The sequence below is a fragment of the Rattus norvegicus genome, chromosome 8, assembly GCF_036323735.1.
Source record: "Rattus norvegicus strain BN/NHsdMcwi chromosome 8, GRCr8, whole genome shotgun sequence".
Taxonomy (NCBI): Eukaryota; Metazoa; Chordata; class Mammalia; order Rodentia; family Muridae; genus Rattus; species Rattus norvegicus.
Window position 1 is genome coordinate 115,552,000 of NC_086026.1, and position 19,544 is coordinate 115,571,543.

General features: G+C 44.9%; 2 protein-coding genes across 4 annotated transcripts in view; one reads left to right on the forward strand and one right to left on the reverse strand.

Annotated features, from left to right (window-relative positions):
* Rpl29 (ribosomal protein L29) overlaps positions 1 to 19,544 on the forward strand; it is an 893,235-nt gene that overhangs the window by 495,557 nt on the left and 378,134 nt on the right. The window lies entirely within an intron of this gene.
* The window catches only part of Col6a4 (collagen, type VI, alpha 4), a 116,344-nt gene that overhangs the window by 56,114 nt on the left and 40,686 nt on the right, over positions 1 to 19,544 (reverse strand). For both annotated transcript variants that reach the window (XM_039081569.2, NM_001412226.1), the window contains 9 exons: positions 17,584 to 17,729; positions 17,288 to 17,380; positions 14,419 to 14,472; positions 9,138 to 9,209; positions 7,072 to 7,098; positions 5,807 to 5,851; positions 2,653 to 2,706; positions 1,677 to 1,739; positions 1,148 to 1,213 (listed from right to left, as the gene is read on the reverse strand). In XM_039081569.2, coding sequence (XP_038937497.1) covers positions 1,148 to 1,213; positions 1,677 to 1,739; positions 2,653 to 2,706; positions 5,807 to 5,851; positions 7,072 to 7,098; positions 9,138 to 9,209; positions 14,419 to 14,472; positions 17,288 to 17,380; positions 17,584 to 17,729 — 620 coding nt within the window. The remainder of the gene's footprint in view (positions 1 to 1,147; positions 1,214 to 1,676; positions 1,740 to 2,652; positions 2,707 to 5,806; positions 5,852 to 7,071; positions 7,099 to 9,137; positions 9,210 to 14,418; positions 14,473 to 17,287; positions 17,381 to 17,583; positions 17,730 to 19,544) is intronic.

The window sequence follows — 19,544 nt, forward strand, 5'->3', positions numbered from 1 at the left end:
CCACACTGAACAGTGTGTTCAGAAGCCTGGATTCCTTCCTAGCAGCGGGCCATGAGCACTCTATGGCTATTCTAAGTTCATGACATTTCTTACTGTGACAACCAATGACTCACAGAAACCAGATAGTTAATCTACCCATCTTCCAGATAAGGATCCTGAGGCCTAGGAGTTAAGGGCTGATTGTTCTATGTGTGCTTAGCTCAATCCCGGGGAGCAGCCATTCACAGGGCCCTCTGATCTCAACTCACTGAGGGACACGACTCATTGTTGTTTGTACAATCCAGCCATAACTAATGACAGGGTGAAACAGGTTTCCCACACAGCAACATAAAAATGACCTCATCCCAAGCTGAATTCCTCTCAGGACCTGGACACACATAACATGGATTCTAGCTAGCCAGAATCTAAGGAGGAGAACCGAGGCCCTGTGGTTTTGTCAAAGACACCAAAACAGGAATTCGAAGTAAATCAAGGTTCCCCTCCAGTTACAGATATTTGCTCTGAGACCCCGTGACCAGCCATTGGGAAGGAGGAGATATGAGGACTGGGACTGTCACTTTCTCAGGCACCTTTCAGAATCGTGCATGCCCGAGACATAAAAATCTAAAACTGGCTTCTAAGACATTAGCATCTGTCAAGCTGACAAGTCTCTTTTCCCTCTCTGATGTCTTCCACTGTGATGGCTCCAGTCTTCAGAACTAGACAGACATCTCATCTTTACAACTGCCTACCACCCAGTTTGCACCAGTCAGCTCAGCCTACGAGGGAAAGCAAGCCAGCTGCATAGTGACTTTCAAATCAACACAGAGTCTCAGGAGCGGGGAAACTCATGACAGAGAAGAGTCTAGACCTCCCTGAGTTGAGGCTCTCATTTTAGGAAAGAACCTAAAGACTGAAGAGGCTTAAGGTCGCTTTTAAAACATTACTAGCATGGAGTCGGGGAGGGGACACTTCTGTAGGGAAAAGAGATGGTGAAGACAAGAACTCAAGGACTAGGAAGTAAGGGGAGGTTGGCAGTCAGGCCTCCTGTCTCCATGGAAGATGGGAGACCTGTGGCTTTGCCCATTTCTTATGGGATTCAGCCAAAATGTCCGAGCGTTCTGAAAGAGCATGTAGTCATCCCTGCATGAAACTACAACCATCTTACCTGACGTCCACGCCTTCCCTTTTCTCCCTTGGGGCCTTGAATGAAATTATCAATTCCAGGATCCCCCTGAGAAAACAAAAGTGACCTTCCTCAAATGGACAGTAAAAAGAAAAAAAAAAAAAAGAAGGAAAAGGGAAAAGGTATGGACCAAAGGAAGAACAGTTTTGAGGGAAAGGAGGACGGGTTGGAGAGCCGGTTTAGAGGAGGAATAACCGCGTAGCATGTGCAAGGTTCTAGGTTCTATCTGGAGCACCAGATGAGAAGGGGGGGCAGGGCAGGGAGGAGGGAGATCAAGGAGGACCCTTACCGTTGTCCAGACCTTTTTACTCAATAATCCCAGAGGCCCAACCCAATTAAAATCCCAACTCTTCCCAGACCCAGATCTTCTGTGAGAAAAGACCCTCTAGCTCGCTTCAATGCAGTAAAGACAGACTGGACAGGTGCCTCATTCACCAGATCATTCTTAGCCTCTGCACGGCGCTTATGATGGAGGAATTAAAGCAGAAGAAAACCCACAGCCATCACTCACAGGATCTCCCCTCAGCCCAGGCTCCCCACGAGATCCAGCTGGTCCAGGCAGACCTGTCAAGCCCTTAAATTACAAAGAAAAAAATGAAAAATGAATCACATCATAAAATCACTCGATACCTAAAAGGAAATTATAAAAGGGGAGATGGGGGACACAGGTTTTAAGGGCAGTCCTTGAAGCTTAAAATATTTAAAGTCAAAATGGTATGGTTGAAAGGTAGACATTAAGTTATTGTTTCTGCAAATCCTCCCTCTGCCAGGCCCTGCAGGAATATCAGCACACTTGACTCTCACATGTCAGGAACTAATTCTTCTGCACACAGTAGGAACTTAGGAACTAATTCTTCTGCACACAGTAGGAACTTAGGAACTAATTCTTCTGCACACAGTAGGACCCAGGCCTCCCCACTGTCTCGGCCCTTGGTCTTTTAACCTCTCCCTGATGCCCCATAAAGGATCACATGGGGGTGGGGGATAGGAACAGGTCAAGGCAGGGAGAGGGGGACAACTTTCTCTACCATGCATTTTGGTAGGGTCAGCAGAGTCCACGGGTGGAGAGAAGAGGCATGATTGTTGATACATACCACAGTACTTAAGAGGGTAAGGCATGATCTTATAGGGCCACTTTAGAGGTTAAATAAGAAATTTAAATGTTCAATAAAGAGTTGGGTGTGGGGGAGGGAGGTTAAAGGGCCTGGTGGGAGACTATGTCATCAGTGACAGGGACCCATGATAAGCTTATGAGCCACAGAATGACCTGCTCACAGTGCAAAGCACAAGGGTTAAGTCCTACATTCATGCAACTCAGTTCACAATCCACACTTCAGGTCCCCAGCTTTCAAAGGATCATCTAACATGACTGCCTTTCACACCCAGTCTCAAACAAAACCACTAGATGATTCTTTCCCACCACATAAACTGCTGGTGTCTGATTATGCAGCAGAAAGATGACAGAGAAAAACACCCTCATATTTTACCTGACTGCCTCTGCTTCCTTTCTCTCCAGATGACCCCGCGGCCCCGCGATCGCCCTAGGAAAAGAAAAAAAAATAGACAAGGCATGTTTATGATATCAGTCACTCTAGAAGCTGTCTCCGTGTCGCTCTACAGTCTAGTCAAGAGTGGGGAGGTGCATTAGCACCTCTGACAAGAGGGCACATCAGGGGCACTGAGTAACTCTCACACCAACAACCTCAATTACCAGATTAGGTACGTTAGTAAAAGCGAGTAAAGTTGGAAATAGTAAATTAGAAACCAAAGCTAGAAAACGTAAACATCATTTTCTTCATGGTCTTAGGCAACCCCTGAGAAAAAGCTGTCCAACCCCTAAAGGGATTGCAACCAAGAAACAGGAAACAGGAAACAGGAAACAGATGCTATGCTTTGAGTCTCGCATGTCTCCCCTCTCTAAGTCGAAGTCTAAGTGCTGCTTCTTATCCCAGTGTGCTGGTGCTGGGAGACGCTGTGGACCTTTAAGGGGCGGGGCCTGGTAGGAGGTCCTCAGGCCACTAGACTGAGCCCTGGAAGGGAACCCTGGGACCCCAGTCCTTTCTTCTTTTTCTCCTTCTTCCCAACCATGAAGTGAGCAGATCTCTCCACCACACGCTCCCCACCATTGTCTTCTGTGACTCCCCTATCGAAGGCTGAAGAGAAATGGGTCTAGCCAAGCATGAACTTGAATTTTAAAATCATGAATGAAAGAAAATAAGCCTTTTCTCTCTATATGCAAATCACCTTGGGTGTTTCATTATTCCATGGGAAGCTGACGAATACAACACAAAAGCTAAAAACTTCAACAGGGTAATTTTCTACGGATTTTCTAAGATCCGTAGAAGGCATAAATAGACCCAAAGCTTCACAAGTCCCAAGCAGAATAAATAAAATGAAACCTACACCCGGAGACATCTCATTGAAACTGTCAAAACTAACAGCAATGGGGATTTTTTTTTTAACTCAACCTGATATATATTTTTGAAATGCTACTGCTGAGAAATAATTATTTTGACAGCTTCTTAGCAGTAATAATGAAAAATCTCAGGCAAAAGAAGACAGAAACTAAGAAGGCCCTTCTCAAAGTGCTGAGAAGGGACAACTCTCAAAACAGAATTGTTTACTGCTGAGCTATCATTTCTGAAGTAGAAAACATAAAATAAGGAGATCACAGAGAAACAAAAGCCAAGGGGTTTACAACTAGCGGAAAGTCTGCCAGTTGTTTCTTGTTTTGTTTGTTTCTATTTGTTTTTTAGGATAGCGCCTATTAAAAGGAAGGTATCCGTGATGCTTAATAAATGTGGGAGTAAAGCTAAGAGAAGGAAGGCCAGCCGTATAAAACAGTATGAACAACAAAACTGGGGCTGGCAAGATGGCTCAGGGGTGAAGTCCTCTTCCACAGGGCCCAGGTTTGGTCCCCAGGACCCACATGATCCTTTAACTCTAGTTACCGGGAATGCAACGCCTACTTCTGGCCTCCACGGGCACCTTCACACACCGGTATATGTTCAGGCATACACGCAAATACGAATCTTTTCTTTAATGTCTAATTGCTGGAACTTAACAAAATATAAGATGGGAATGAACTTCGGGGCCATGACTGGCAGCCTGGGAAGGGGCGGACTGTAAGGATCTTTGTATTGGGTGGATGACATCAGCTCAGTTAAACCCTACCAAGCTTGCACATTAAAAAGCACCAGTCAGGAAACGCTGTCCTCATTGTAACAGCATTGGCGCCAGACTAAGATGAGAGCAGATGAGAGAACTATTTGTGGTGGAGAAAGAGAAGGGGGGGTAAGAGAGGGGGTGAGTAAGAATAAAGGATACTGGCAAATATATACAAAGATGCATAATTCTACATACTAACTTGATTTCTTTAAAGAAGATTTATTTATTTTATATATATGAGTACACTGTAGCTGTCTTCAGACACACCAGAAGAGGGCATTAGATTCCATTACAGATGGTTGTGAGCCACCATGTGGTTGCTGGGAATTGAACTCAGGACCTCTGGAAGAGCAGTCAGGGCTCTTAACTGCTGAGCCATCTCTCCAGCCCCCTAACTTGAAATTTTTTTAAATGAATACTGTGAACTCTGTGAACTAAAGGATTCTTTTCTCACTCCAAGCCTCAGGGAACACTGTGAAAGAGGGGGTGGATAGAATATGAGAGGCAGAAGACAATGAGGAGCGCTGTAAAAAGCTGTCTTCCGGACCCAACAAGGCTGTTGTACCATGAACTCACGGCTACATGCACAAGACTGTTCTCAAACATCCCATCATGCATTGGAGAGACCACACCCTCCCACGAGAAGCCATATGGTTAATGTTGTGAGGTGAGAATCCCAGTCCTTATTGTAGCCACTGGAAAGCTGCCCTTGCTTGAATGAATAACCCCTACCCATGCTTATGCAGCCAACCCTGACTAAAAATAGTGGGCCACAAACAAAATGACATGAAAATAAGAAGGGGACTCAGGAAGAATCAGGGTTCAGTAGGGTGGTGGACATAAGAGAAGCTAATGGGGGTGTATGATCAAAGTACATTGTGTGTGTGTGTGTGTGTGTGTGTGTGTGTGTGTGTGTCTGCGCACGCGTGTGCGCTCCTGTGTATATGAAAAGTTCTTCAGTCTGGTCTGCCAATAAAAATAATTAAAGTTTTCCATTTTTTAAATAATCACTCTTGTGAAGTTTTATAATTAATTTTAAAGTATTGACATGAAATGTTTCTCAGAAAGGAGAGGGAAAGGTTTAATGAATTGAAAATGGTTGGTGAAAAGATCAGGAGCCAGACATGGTTAATCTCAGCACTCACGAGGCAGAGGTAGGCGGAGCTCTGAGCTCATGGACAGTTTGATCTACATAGCGAATTCCAGGACAGCCAGGACTACACAGTGAGACCCTGTCCTGATAGATTAGACAGACAGACAGACAGACAGACAGACAGACAGACAGACAGACAGACAGACAGACAGACAAAAAGCAGGATGGTTTAGCAGGATTGTTGCCAATCCTGACTATCTGAATTCAATCCCCAGGACGGAAAAGATGAACAGACAGACGAATTCCTACAACCTGACCTCTAGCATGTATGCAGTGGCACACACACAGAAAATATAAACCAGTGTAGCGCCATTAGTTACCTGTTCTCCATCTAAGCCCTCAACACCTTCATCACCAGGGTTGCCCTGTGAAAAGGAAGGACAGAAGTTAGAAACAGGAAGTACCTGGCGGAGGTATGTTAATTTCCTTCCTAGTGTTTCTCTTTCAGCTGACAGAAGAGGACAGAGTTACTGAAACAATGTTAACACCATGTCCTATTATTGAAAAGTAACAATTTGGTCTTCTAAAACAGGAAGACATGTTAAAAAAAAAAAGGTGGGGGGTGGTAAAAAAAAAAGGTAAGAAAGACTCTGGCAACTCTCGGCACTGCAGATGAGCAAGCCTTTTGCCAAACTGGATGAACTATTTCGAATGGATGTCACAATCTTATAGCTGGTCTGGGCCAAATCTGTAATCCCAGCTCTCAGGAATCTGAAGCAAGAGGATCAAGAGGTCAGCGAGCCTGGGCTACATAGTGAGACCCTGTCTTAGAACACACACACACACACACACACACACACACACACACACACACACACACACACACCACATCATCACCATCATCATCATCATCATCTCTTAAAGATAAACAATCAGAATTTTGTAAGTGAAATAAAAACTGTTTCGAACCTGGGAAAGAGTGGGCTCATCCCTGTTGTCCGCCCAAGTAAATCAAGCTTAAAGGAATCCTTTTTTAGACCCAAGTAAATTCAACCAGCACACAGTACCAAGCACATCAAGATCTTGAATTGGAATTGATGTGACGCGGTTTGCCAGAGGCTAAGGAAGTGATAGAAGGTTTCTGAACCCCTGAGTAAGATCAGCCCCACAGTCCTTGTCTGTCATATCCTATTGTAAACGCTCCACCACAGTAATGGAGAGGAACGGAGAGGGTGTGCAGTGTGTATTTCTGGAGCAAATAAATGAACAAATACATACTTTGATTCTGAATCAGGATTCAAAGTTCTTCGTTGACTGTGAGGACCACACTGCATCATTCCTCCTCCACATGTTGCATCCTGACCCCACTCCCCACCACATTTGGACGCAAGGCCAACTCTTTTTAGAGCATCATGTGATTCAAATGGCAGTTCAGTTACTATACAGCTCTCCAGGCTTAAAAATAATATATGTCACAATCTTTGAGCTTAAATATCTCTCTTCCAAATATCACACATCACCCAAGCTCTGCTTCCCTGCCTTAGAATCAGGTATTTCACTCAAGCCAGAGAACAGGGGATGGACTCGGTACTGTGTTTCCCAATGGAGCTGCCACCCAGGGCAAGGAAAGGGAAGATGGTCCTACCTTCTCTCCTGAAAATCCTCTTGCTCCCTAAAATTATGAAGAAAAAAATAATTAAGACCCAAAAGAGTGAAGTTACCACGGAAAAAAATTCAAAAACAAAAGACCTGCATGCTGCACTTACAACGGTCAAACTCACAATAGCCAAGCTAGGACGTCAACCTAGGTACCTATCAATGGAGGAACGGGCTTTGGTTTTTTTGTTATGTGTTTTGGTTTGGTTTGGTTTTCCTGTGATATAGATACACAATGAAATGTTATTTAACCATTTTAAAAGAAAGCGAAATATTCTATCACTTGGAACTGTAAGGCATTGTTAAATAAAATAAGCTAGACACAAAAAGACTAGGGGTTGGGGATTTAGCTCAGTGGTAGAGCGCTTGCCTAGCAAGCGCAAGGCCCTGGGTTCAGTCCCCAGCTCCGGAAAAAAAAAAAAAAAAAAAAGACTAGTAGTAGTACATCTATAGAAATTCTTAGGGGTTGGGGATTTGGCTCAGTGGTAGAGCACTTGCCTAGCAAGCGCAAGGCCCTGGGTTCGGTCCCCAGCTCCGAAAAAAAAAAAAACAAAAAGAAATTCTTAAAAATAAAAATAAAAAATCAACCCAAATGTAGAATACTGATCACTGGAGGTAGGGAAGAGCAGAAAGCAGGGGGAGGGGCTTGGACTCAACTGGCTTTCCCTATATGCAGCTACTGAAATAAGACTTTATTCACAGATAAACTCCATGCATGTTAATCAAAACTAAGATAAAAAGAACTGAGGGCTGAGGATACAACTCAGTGGCAAAATGCTTGCTTAGTTCACGTGAGATCATGTGAGGTACAGTTCCAGATATGAGGGGGAGGGCTTCATGAGCTTTGTAAACCCTTGACTCATTTATAAAGTCAGGTCTCCTCACTTGAAGAAAATATACTGATTAGACAGAAATGAAGATCTCTCTCTGTTTGTCTGTCTCTGTCTGTCTCTGTCTGTGTGTGTGTGTCATCTCTCTGTCTCTCTGTCTGTCTGTCTGTCTCTCTCTCTCTCTCTCTCTCTCTCACTCTCTCTCTCTCTCTCTGCAGTGAATGTACTGGGAGATGCAGGGGACTGTTTTTGTGCACTGTGTATTCAAATGTTGATCTCAGCACCTGGAGATCTGGGTACAGTCAGGCTTTGGTGTATTGCCTTGTTCTGAAGCACCATCTCCTGACTCGGGATTTTGTAAGATATTGTTCTCCACCATCTTCTGATTGGTTAAAATGAAGGCCTGGACAGCCTATAGTTGGGCAGGAGAGGAAAAGGCAAGACTACTGTCCCCTGAGAGAGGGAGAAGGTCTCAAGTGGAATCCAGAGAGGCGCCATCTGGACACAAATGAAGAAGCAGGGTGAGACCAAGATGGCAGGTAATGGGTCACATGGCTGGGACATGGCTGGGACGTGGCTGGGAAGTAGGCCAAGCCAGCAGCAGTGTATTTCTTCTGAGCTTACTGAAGATGATCCTCCAATCCTGGAAGCTTCAGAACCATTTAATGCAACCATTTAAAAAAGAGGCATGCTGCTCATCTCTGCCTTAGCTGCTGAAATTCGCGATTCTCAAGCCTACCTTCCAACCATTAGCACCCTCAACTCTTGTCTTGATGGGATTTTTTTCCCTAGGACCAGCGCCTGCTCTCCCCAAATGTAGGTCAGGCTAAAGCTCTTGAGAATTAATTCCTCTTAGGACCAGCCCCCACTCTTTCCTGGTGGGATATGGAGTAGAGCCCAGCTCCCTCATGTCTGAGTGCATAAGGTTCGAGTTCAAGTTCAACACTGACCACCAGAGCTCCTGGGCACAGACTCGCTGCACCCACAGGCAAAATCTGATAGCTGTCTTTTTGGGTCCCTTTCCCCTGTATCTAACATCACTACTTCATTCTTGGGGTCTCCTGGGATCACCTCCCTGCAAACTCTTTGTAGGTTTTACTTCCAGGTAACCTTCAGTCTTGGGAGCTAAAATGGCATAGGTGTGATGAGAAATTATGATGTTTCCCCAACTCAAGGGATAAGAACAGGAAAGGCAAAGAAGCTCCAAGTTCAAGGTCACACTTACCTTAGGTCCTCTCACACCCGGACAACCTTCCTCACCTCGAAGTCCAGGAAGACCACGGGGGCCTCTTGGTCCCTGTGAAGAAAGACACGGGAAGATATTCGAGCAACTAACTCCATGCCCACTATGGTGGTTTGAGTACCCTTGGCTCATCATGGAGAGGGGACTATTAGAAGGCATGGCCTTGTTGCAATGGGTGTGGGCTTTGACGGGTCCTAGTGCGCAGGCTCCACTCAGCGCAGAAAAAAAGCCTCTTCCTGGCTGCCTTCAGATCAAGATGTAGAACTCTCGGCTCCTTCTCCATCACCAAGTCTTCCTGATGACGCTATGCTTCCTTCCCATCGTGATGAGAATGGACTGAACCCTTGAAACTGTAAGCCAGCCCCAATTAAATGTTTTGTGTATAAGAGTTGCCTTGGTCCTGGTGTCTCTTCACAGCGTTGAGATCCTAAGACACCCACCAAAGCAATTCAAACCAGCAGTGATGCCCATCAAAGGGACCAGAACATAGTTTTATGCCTTCAGACACCTGACCAGATGTGACTGACCGACAAGGTCCTCAGATCATAAATTCATCAACTGGCCAAGCTGAAGCCCCAAATAAGAAGCAAAACGATATGCTTATCCCTACAAAACTTCAGAATTCAAACCTCAGATCTGTCTTAATAGTCCCTTCAGGCAGCTCAAACCGTGGTCTCACAGAGAACGAATTGTTTAACATTTTGTTGTCAGTGACACCCTTTCTGTCCCTAAGGTCCCTGTTTGTCACCTCACCTAAGCAGCTTATTTTGTTGAGATCACCTAGGCGTCCCCTTATCCTCACAGTGTTTGGGGAAATCTACTTTGCATATATCTTACTTAGGTTTGTTTGTGAGTGAGTGAGTAAGTGAGTGAGTGAGTGAGTGAGTGAGTGAGTGGGTGAGTGACAGAGTCTTGCTATGTAGCCCAGGCTAACACTGAACTTGTGATCCTCCTGCTCCCAAGTACTGAGATTATAAATGCATGACACCAAGACTGGTAAATGTTTTCTAATTTTTTTGAAGTTTATTATTATTGGGGTGTGTGTGTGTGGGGGGTGTGTGTGTGTGTGTACATATGCATGTATGTGCACAGGTGTAAGGTACTACAGCGAATGTGTGTAAGTCACAGGACACCTGGCAGGAGTTGGTTCTCTTTCCACTGTTGATTCTGGGGGTGAAACTCGGGTTGTGGGGGCTTACCCAGTGAGGCATCTCACTAGCCAACTTCCTTTTTTAATACATCAGAATCACCTGCTATGTTTTGAGTTTTACGTCAGTCTAGCATCTCAGCAGAGATGCCAGTCGCATGAAAGAAGATGCCACTCCTGAGGTGGCTCCTCCAACCTCAGTGTCTGGAGCCCCAAAAGGACTCAGCAGCCCAGCTGATACCCCAAACATGGAGAGACACCTGGCCTTTGAGCCCTTTTGGATTTTCTCACCCACGAGGTCAGTGAACATAACAAATCATTTTTCCTTTAATCCTGTACATGTTTCTGTGTCCATGTGTGTTCTGTGTGGGTGATGCACATCTGTCCCAAGGCCTGGTATGTAAGGAAGAAGACTATGTAAGGAAAAAGACAACTTTGCCTTCTGCCTCGTTTAACATGGAGTTTCTTGATCTTAGCTGCATATGAACCCCTGGGACCTCAGGTGTGCACACTACAATATCTAGCTTTGTATGAGTTCTGGGTTCCAGACTTAGGTTATCATGCCTGCACAGCAAGCACTTTACCCACTGGGCCATCTCCTCGGCCTCAGAACATTAGCTCACACCACTGAGTGGGAGAGCACATCTGAGAGAGGTATGGTAACTGGAAGAATAAACTGTCTGTTCCTAGACATGTTCAACTCGAACATACAAATGTATGTTCACACCTCTGACAGCATTCCACCCACAAAGTTATCTCTGGCATTGAGCAGGAAAACTGGAGTATTTTTAGAAAAACAATATTCAGAGCTGTTCAGAGGACAACACACAGTGAAGTCATCTTCTCGTGTAAGAAACTGCACTAAACACAAAAGAAAGTTGGAGAGATGACTCAGTGGGCAGAAAGACCCTGATGAGCAAACCTGATCTGAGTGCCAGTTTTTTGTTTCTTTCTGTTTGTTTGTTTGTTTGTTTTCTGTTTTTTCTTTTGGTTTTATTTTGGTTTTTGTTTTTCCATCTTCAGTTGTCTCTGATGCAGCTTATATGAAGATAATTGTTCTGTTAACAGAATACCACTGTGCAATTTCAAGAAAAAAATATTTGCGGTTGTTTTGTTGACATTCTGAATGCTTCTAAGTAAATACAATTTTTTTTATTAAAAAAAAAAGCCCAATGCTGTGGTGGGAATCTATGATCCCAGTACTCATGTAGTGAGACAAGAGGCAGAGACAGAATGTCTGGAGTCGTCCAAACCACTTGGCCTAGGTCTGCAATGCATAAGCAAAAGAGATCCTGCCTCAACAGCATGGACAAAGAACACATTCCTGAAAGTGACCTCCATGCAACACATGCACGAGAGCGTGCACAAACACACACACGCACACGCACACACACACTGGCTAACACTGTTCTATCAACTACAATAGTCCCAGACACAGTGATAACCAAGTTCTTAAAAGATGTCTGCTCCAAAGAGAAATGTGCTGCACATGAAAATAGCAGATGTGGAAGACAAAGTATATTTAAAAGATACATTGTAGATTCATATGTTATATCTTATGAACTGTGGTGACGTTCAGGTATATTGAATGAACGAAATGCATTATCAAAACAGGCTCCATCTGTTGGATCTTCCTTAAAGTGCTACAATAAAACTTAAAACTCTAAATGCCCCTTATATTTCTAACTCTGTCATTGAAGTCGATAAAGCCATCTTGGCTATTATGATATTAGAAAAACTGAGAACAAACCTATTCCTACCCAACCAAGACTTGAGCAGTCATGGTCTGAGATCCAAGAGCCCTGAATGAGCTGGATGGACTTTGCGCATATCTAATGTGGGCCCAGTGCACTGGTCCACCCCACACCTATAAAAAATAACATTTAAAGGATATTTTAAATGTCTTCAAATATCAGGAGGTATATTTTTGCTAGTTCTAAATGAAATAGCGAAAACTCACTTCAGTGAGGCTGCACTTAATGAAGAAGGGGTGGGGATGGGCTGAGTGATTCTCCCAAAACTGCAGGGTAGATTGGTTTACACAAGTCTTGGCAGCTACGTGTTGCCTTTAATTTCTGCTTATCAGACAGTGTAGATGTTTAAAATAACAGGCAGAGGGGCAGGATGGATGGTTCGGCGGTTAGGATCACTGACTGTTCTTCCAGAGGACCTAGGTTCTGTTCCCAACGCCCACGTGGCAGCTACGACTGCCTGTAACTCCAGTACCAGAGGATCTGACAGTCTTTTCTGGCTTCTGTGGATACCAGGGACAGATGTAGTGTACAGATACATCTGCAGGCAAAATACTTTTACACAAATAAAAATTTTAAAAAACAGGTGAAGAAAGAAAATGTCTACATTTGTATGTACAAAGGGTATTTTTCCCAATTACACTCCAGTGTTATTTTCTCCCCCCCTCCTTCTTCCTCCCTCCTTCCCCTCACCCTTGGAGGAAACATCTTTATTTTAACTTATTTACTTTATACTACATCCCAATAACAGTGTCCCCTCCCTCCTTTCCTCCCAGTCCTTCCCTCGCTTGTTCCCCACATCCTCCTGTCCTGCCTTTCTCCTCATAGATACCAATACCTTGGCATATCAAGAAGAACTAAGCAACCCAGTTAAGGAAAAGACAGGCAACAGAGTCATAGAAAGCCCCTGGTCCAGCTGTTAGTCCCGCGTGAAGACTAAGCTGCACATCTGTCACACGAGTGCCAAGAACATAGGTCCATCCCATGATCGCTCTATTTGGCAGTGCAGACTCTGTGAGCAGCTGTGGGCCTCCATTGTCATCTTCTATTTTAACTCTCATTTTTCCCCAGAGTGAGGTGGAAGGAAAAGCTCCACAGGAAGCAGTCCCAGGCAAGCCAAGAGGCAGAAGTGGCTACGCAAGCCCAGCGGCCTCCTAAAAGCCGTGTGTGTGTGTGTGTGTGTGTGTGTGTGTGTGTGTGTGTGTGTGTGTGTGAAACAGTGTGCTTTCCGCGCTGACACTTTTTGTTTTGTCAAATACGTTCAGATTTCATACAGTGAGGTATTGTGCATATTAACACTTAGTGGGGTTTTTGTCATTAAGAAATAAGTAAATAAAAAAAAACTCTCTCAGTTTTAACTTGGAGTAGGTATCAGGAAAATAAAACCCAAAGCTGGGAAAAACTGAGGGATAGAGTAACTTGCCTATGAACAAGGTCCTAGGTTCAATCCCCAACACCACACACACACACACACACACACACAATATGTATATATATATATATATATATATATATATGATCCTCAGTTATTGTTAAGAACATAAAGACTGAAGGATGGGGAACTAGAGAGTCACAGACAAGAAGCTATAAACTCAATTTTGAGTGAGTATGTTCTGGGCTCTAATACACAGCATGCCGGCCATAGTTAGCACACAGTACTAGCTGCTCAAAATTCTCTGAGGAGGCTGCTCCGAGGCTGCTCCGAAATGTTCGCACGGCACACCAGGAAAAGTGCTGACTGTCACGTGGCCAACCTGCCAGTGGCCTCGACTGTATGTAGATCTCACAGCACGCACCTATATGAAAACATCCAGCTTACACACCTCAGGGAACGCAGTTCTGTCTGTCAATTAAATCTCAAAGTAGGAGAGTGTCTTGAGACCAGAAAGCTTGACAACCAGGGCTGTGCCTGCAAATCCTGGGGCGAAGTTCTTTAAACCCATGGAATTCATGTGTCTTCCTGGTGCTGTTGCTGTTATGGGATGAAGATGGCCCACCACGTTCCGCCCCCCTGCCTTATGGTTCTCTCTCTAACATCCATTCTTGCCCACTGATAAACAAATGGTACATCTTTCTCTTGAAGCACATCTGGGGTTGGGGTGAGATAACCGGGGTTTTGTGCCAACCTTAGGTGGTTCACCGTAATTCCAGAACCTTTGATGCCACTCAAGAAAGAACTGACTGGCTGGGTTATATATTAAGGATGGACTTGGTCTCCCTTCAGCTCATCTTGCTGCTCAAGTCATAATCACGGAGGCTTGATAACAGTGACAAATCTCCTTGGTGGTTTAGCCAATGGTTAACAAGTAAGAGAGGGGACAAGAGAGGAAGAGAGGCTGAGAATAGGGAAATATTCAGTACTCACATGGTCTCCATCTTCACCAGGATGGCCGGGGAGCCCGTCCAAACCTCTCTCTCCCTGAGAAAACAGGAAACTGAAATAGGTAACTCGGACTCTAGACTCTTCATCATTTTTCAAGTCTATGCAAAATAATTGCTACTATTGTCTCCCTACGTCCACATGTTATTAAAAAAAATCTAGGAGCTACTGGAGGAAGTGCATGGAAATGGAGACCCTTGGCCTGTAGCACAGGGAGAATGGGAATACTTGTGTCTACTCATCAGATTACTGCCGTGCGCACACAATTATTTTTAAGCCGTTCTATCATGAAATCAAACTGAGACCAGTTCCTAGTTTAAATTTTACAGGAGAAAAAAGCCTCATTCCTAAACGGGTCTTTGACCTTACTTTTAAAACAATCTGCAGGGTCTGGAGAGACGGCTCACAGTTCCGGCAACCACATGGTGGTTCACAACCATCTATAATGGGATCTGATGCCCTCTTCTGTCTGGCATGCAGGTAGAGAACTCATATACATAAAATAAATAAATCTCAATAATAAAAAAAAACAAAACAATCTGCCAAGCTCAGGCTTTGGATTACTCGTGAGAGAGGGTTTATTTCTGACTCAACTGTTTAGTCTTCTTTTTTTTTTTTTCAGTTTTAAGCTTAAAACCTGTATCATCCTAAGGAATGTTGGCTTGCCATTTAAAAGGTAGGTTTGTTTATTTGGCCTAAAATTCACCAATGAAATCAGTGAGGCGTGTTTTATTTGTCAATACAACCAAGCGCTCGGTTCCAACCAAGAAGGAAAGTCAGTCTTTTCTAACCTTCCAGATGCTAGCATTGGAGACTTGGTGACTCAGTTGGTCTGATGTTAAAGAACGTGAAAGAGAACCTAACTTCAGTCTTCACAGGACTCGGGATGCAGCTCAGTTGGCAGGGCGCTTGCCTGACATGAATGAAACCCTGGGTTCAAGGCCCAGCACGGCACAGACCAAGCATGGTGATGCTGCCGCTAACCCTGGTACTTGGGAACTGAAGCCGGGAGAATCAAAAGTCATATTCAGCTACATAAGAAGGTCAAGACCTTAGCTCAAAAACAAAACAAAAATCAGTGCATGTTCTGCACTGCTTCACATTGATCAGACTGCCCTGCAAACCCGTTAAGAACTCATCCCGGCGGTTGAAGAGACGGCTCCCAGGTTAAGGGAGCAGACTGCCTTCGGTGACAATTCAAGTTCAGTTCCCAACACCCACAACGGATGGGATGAGACCGTGTCTTGCAGCCTCTGCAGGCACCAGCTCTTGTCTGCACACACCCATACATAGGCTCCACACCCATACATAGACTCAGGGGCGTACATACAACTAATAAAAACGTTAAACCTTTAAAATTAAAAAAGCAACCCTCCTTCCAGCCAGGGATGGTGGCGCACACCTGTGATTATCTTCAGCTCAAGGACACCTTAGCTGCCTGGAGAAGAGGGAACCTGGAGCCTGGCCAGCCCTGAATACCTGAGGAACATGTCCATGAGCTATTCTTCCTTCTGTGTGCTAGGGACTAACTTTTCTGACAGTCGGGTCAGAATTAACACAGATGAAAGCCAACCGCTGCCTGACAAAGTCAAATGCTGTGAAAAGAATGTTAGAAGAGGGAAAAGGAAAGAAGGAAAGGGAGGGAAAGGAAGGGGAAGGAAGGGAAGGGAAGAGAAGGAAAGGGAAAGGAAAGGAAAGGGAAGGAAAGGAAAGGAAAGGAAAGGAAAGGAAAGGAAAGGAAAGGAAAGGAAAGGAAAGGAAAGGAAAGGAAAGGAAAGGATGGGATGCTGGACAGATTAAATCTTTGCAAAGAGGGTTGGGGATTTAGCTCAGTGGTAGAGCACTTGCCTAGCAAGCGCAAGGCCCTGGGTTCAGTCCTCAGCTCCGGAAAAAAAAAAAAAAACTTTGCAAAGTGGAGACTCCTATGCCGAGGTGGGCTCTGTGACTGTATTTGTCAAATAAGCCTGAGGAGGGGCATGGCCCTCAAGCTCGAGGCCCTGACCTTGAGTTTCAGCAACTGGGTTGCTGGGTGTACCAGCACATGCCTGCAATCTCTGAACAGGGTGGGGAGGCGGGGTGGCGGGGGGTAGCAGGGAGAGCGGGCAAGGGTGAAAAAGGAGATCTCCACAGCTCGCTGGCCAGTCAGCTGACCTAGCCAAATGGGAAAACACTGGGTTCAGAAAAAGACTTTCTCAACGGTTAAAAGTGAGTAAACTGATAACCTGGGCTGGACATAGTGCACATCTTTAAGCCCAGCACTTGGAAAAGAGAGGCAGGCAGATCTATGTGAGTTCAAGGCCAGCCTGGTACACAGAACAAGCTCTAGGCCAGACCACATAGTGAAACCCTTTCTCAAAAAAGAAAAGGAAGGAAGGAAAGGAAAGAAAAGGAAAGGAAAAAGAAAAAGAAAAATGAAATAAAAAACAAAGTAAGAACATATGACCTGAATTTGGTCCCTGGACCCACATGGCAGAGAGACATGATTCAAAAATTGTCCTCCGACCTCCACATGAACACTGGAGCCTGCACGTGTGCACTTACACATGTGCACAAGTAAATAAATGTAGTAACAAATTAAATTTAGAAAATTAAGACAGAACTTCTTATGGCAGAAAGAATAGATGATGGTGAAGTAACACAGGAGTCCAGCTTCCAAACATCTTTTCGTACTGTACAGTTTGAGGAGAGCGTTGTCCACTCTCAGAACTTCAGGGTCACGTAAAATAACAAGGCCCTCAATGGTTTGCTAGGACTGTGGGACTAGAAAGAAGGCTGTGAGGACAGAAGAGTGGGTGTGAATTGTGTACTGAGTGTCACCTCTCTCCCTTCCCCATCCTCACCCAGGAATTCTTACCTCCTTCCCGAGACTCCCAGGGTCACCTCTGACCCCATCATCTCCATAACATTTGGCACACACGTAACAGCATGCCTTCTCCACAATTGTGTCCTGAAACACAGAACCTGTGTCACATATGGTGTTTCCTTCTGGGTCACATTACACACTAGACAGGCAACATTCTCCCCCGACCCCCATCCCATCCTCTACAAGTTTTCAAAGTCGTCGTCATCGTCGTCGTCATCGTCATCATCATCATCGTCGTCGTCGTCATCAGGACCAAGTGAAGAGCAAAGCTTTGGAAGGGGACTCACAAGTTGCTTTAGTAAGACACTTGGGAGGGATGGCAGGCTGGAGCTCAGAGGCTGCCTGTACGCAAACCCTCTGCCAAACTCCAGCTCCTGCAGCTCTTCTAACTTGTGTGCGCCTCCCAGGCCGATGACCAGGAGTCCGGAGAGCCCTTCAAAAAGTCAACAGTGAAGTTTACTACCCACCTTTAGAACCCGTCTGTCTCTGTCTCTGCTCCAGTTGGTCACCCATGGTCCCACCACTGCCACATCCTCAGTCTGTCTCATCTCAAGCTGCATTTTTTGTTAAAATCAAAACAAGTTCCCAGACCAGGTAGGGTGGCTTACATGTGCAGCCCCACAACATGCGAGCTGAGGCAAGCAGATCAGGAGTTCGAGGCCTGCTTGGGCTGCAGGAACAGTTTGAGCTGCTGAGACTCAACAGTTTGAGCTATACAGTGAGACGCTCACAGGAGAAGGATGAGGAAGGGAGAGGCAGGGAGGGGAAAGAAGAAAATACAATTAGCCTTCTTTTTCACCACTGTTGGTGTTGTTTGGTTTGATTCAGTTGGTTTGTTTCATAGAGATTCTACTTATGTAGCCCTGGCTGGCCCAATGTTTTTTCAAAATAGCCCAGGCTAACTTCAAACTATCAATGGTCATTCTGCCTTTCCTTCAAATGCCATTTTTTTGTTTGAGGTTTATTTATTTTTATTTTGTATGTATGAGTATCTGCCTGAATATATATGTACATGCACCACATATAGAACTCACGGAAGCCAGAGAAGGTGTCAGGACTCCCAGGACTGGGGTTACAGATGGTTGTAAGCTGTCATGTGAGTGCCTGAAATTGAATCTGAGCCCCCTAGAAGAACAGCCAGTGCTCTTTACCACGGAGCCAGCTCTCCAGGCCCTGCAGTGCCTTTCTTGCACAGTTACATCCTTCTAAACCCACCCCTGAAGGTGACTGGAAGTTTGCTTTTGGAAAATATGTCAAGGGTGACTGGTGAAATGGAAACCAAGTCACTTGTTGCCAAGTCTAACAACCTGAGTTCAATCCCCAGACCCACATGGTGAAAGAGAGCACTGATCCCCACATGGGGTCCTCTGACCTTTACACGTGTGCCATGTGTGTGTTTCCATGTACATACATGCACATACGTGAATGAAAATGAGGACACGACTGCTCCAGGGTATGACTGAAGAGAAGGAATTAACTGTGGATATGAAGGAGAGAACAGCCAGAGGCATCCGGGAGGGTCCAGAATGAACCAGACCATGAGGGGAGAGAGAGAAGGAGAGAGAAGGAGAGAGAGGAGAGGGCAAGACAGGAGCCAAGGACCAAGAGAGCACCAGAGGAACCAAGAACAGAACCAAGAAAGGGGAGGCCCAAACAGGCCGAGAATGGGTGGATTGTATAGGATTGTATAGGATTATATAAAATAGAATAAGAATTAGAAGCTGGAGAAGGGAAGCCCAGTGCTGGGCAGGAGAGGGTTAGGGTAGGGTTGGTGTGAGAATTGTTGGGAGAAGGCACAGGTACTGAGTGAGATTTGCCCCAAGCTTCTTGGGGACCTGACAGTGTGCACACACATGAATACATGCAAGTAAACAAAAGTTAAAATGAATAAATAATGTCTAGGGGTGTGGATGTAGCATGATGATAGGACACCTACATAATATACACATGATCTCCTCAATAGATATAGATAGATAGATAGATAGATAGATAGATAGATAGATAGATAGATAGATAGATTTGCAAAGGATTGTATAGGGCTGTATGTGTGTGTGTGTGTGTGTGTGTGTGAGAGAGAGAGAGAGAGAGAGAGAGAGAGAGAGAGAGAGAGAGGGAGGGAGAGGGAGAGAGAGAGAGAGAGAGAGAGAGAGAGAGAGAGATACATATGTGTGTGTGTGTGTGTGTGTGTGTATCCCTGGTAAAGAAAAAAGGGAAGGACAATTCTGGTAATCATATGATTGCTTATAAA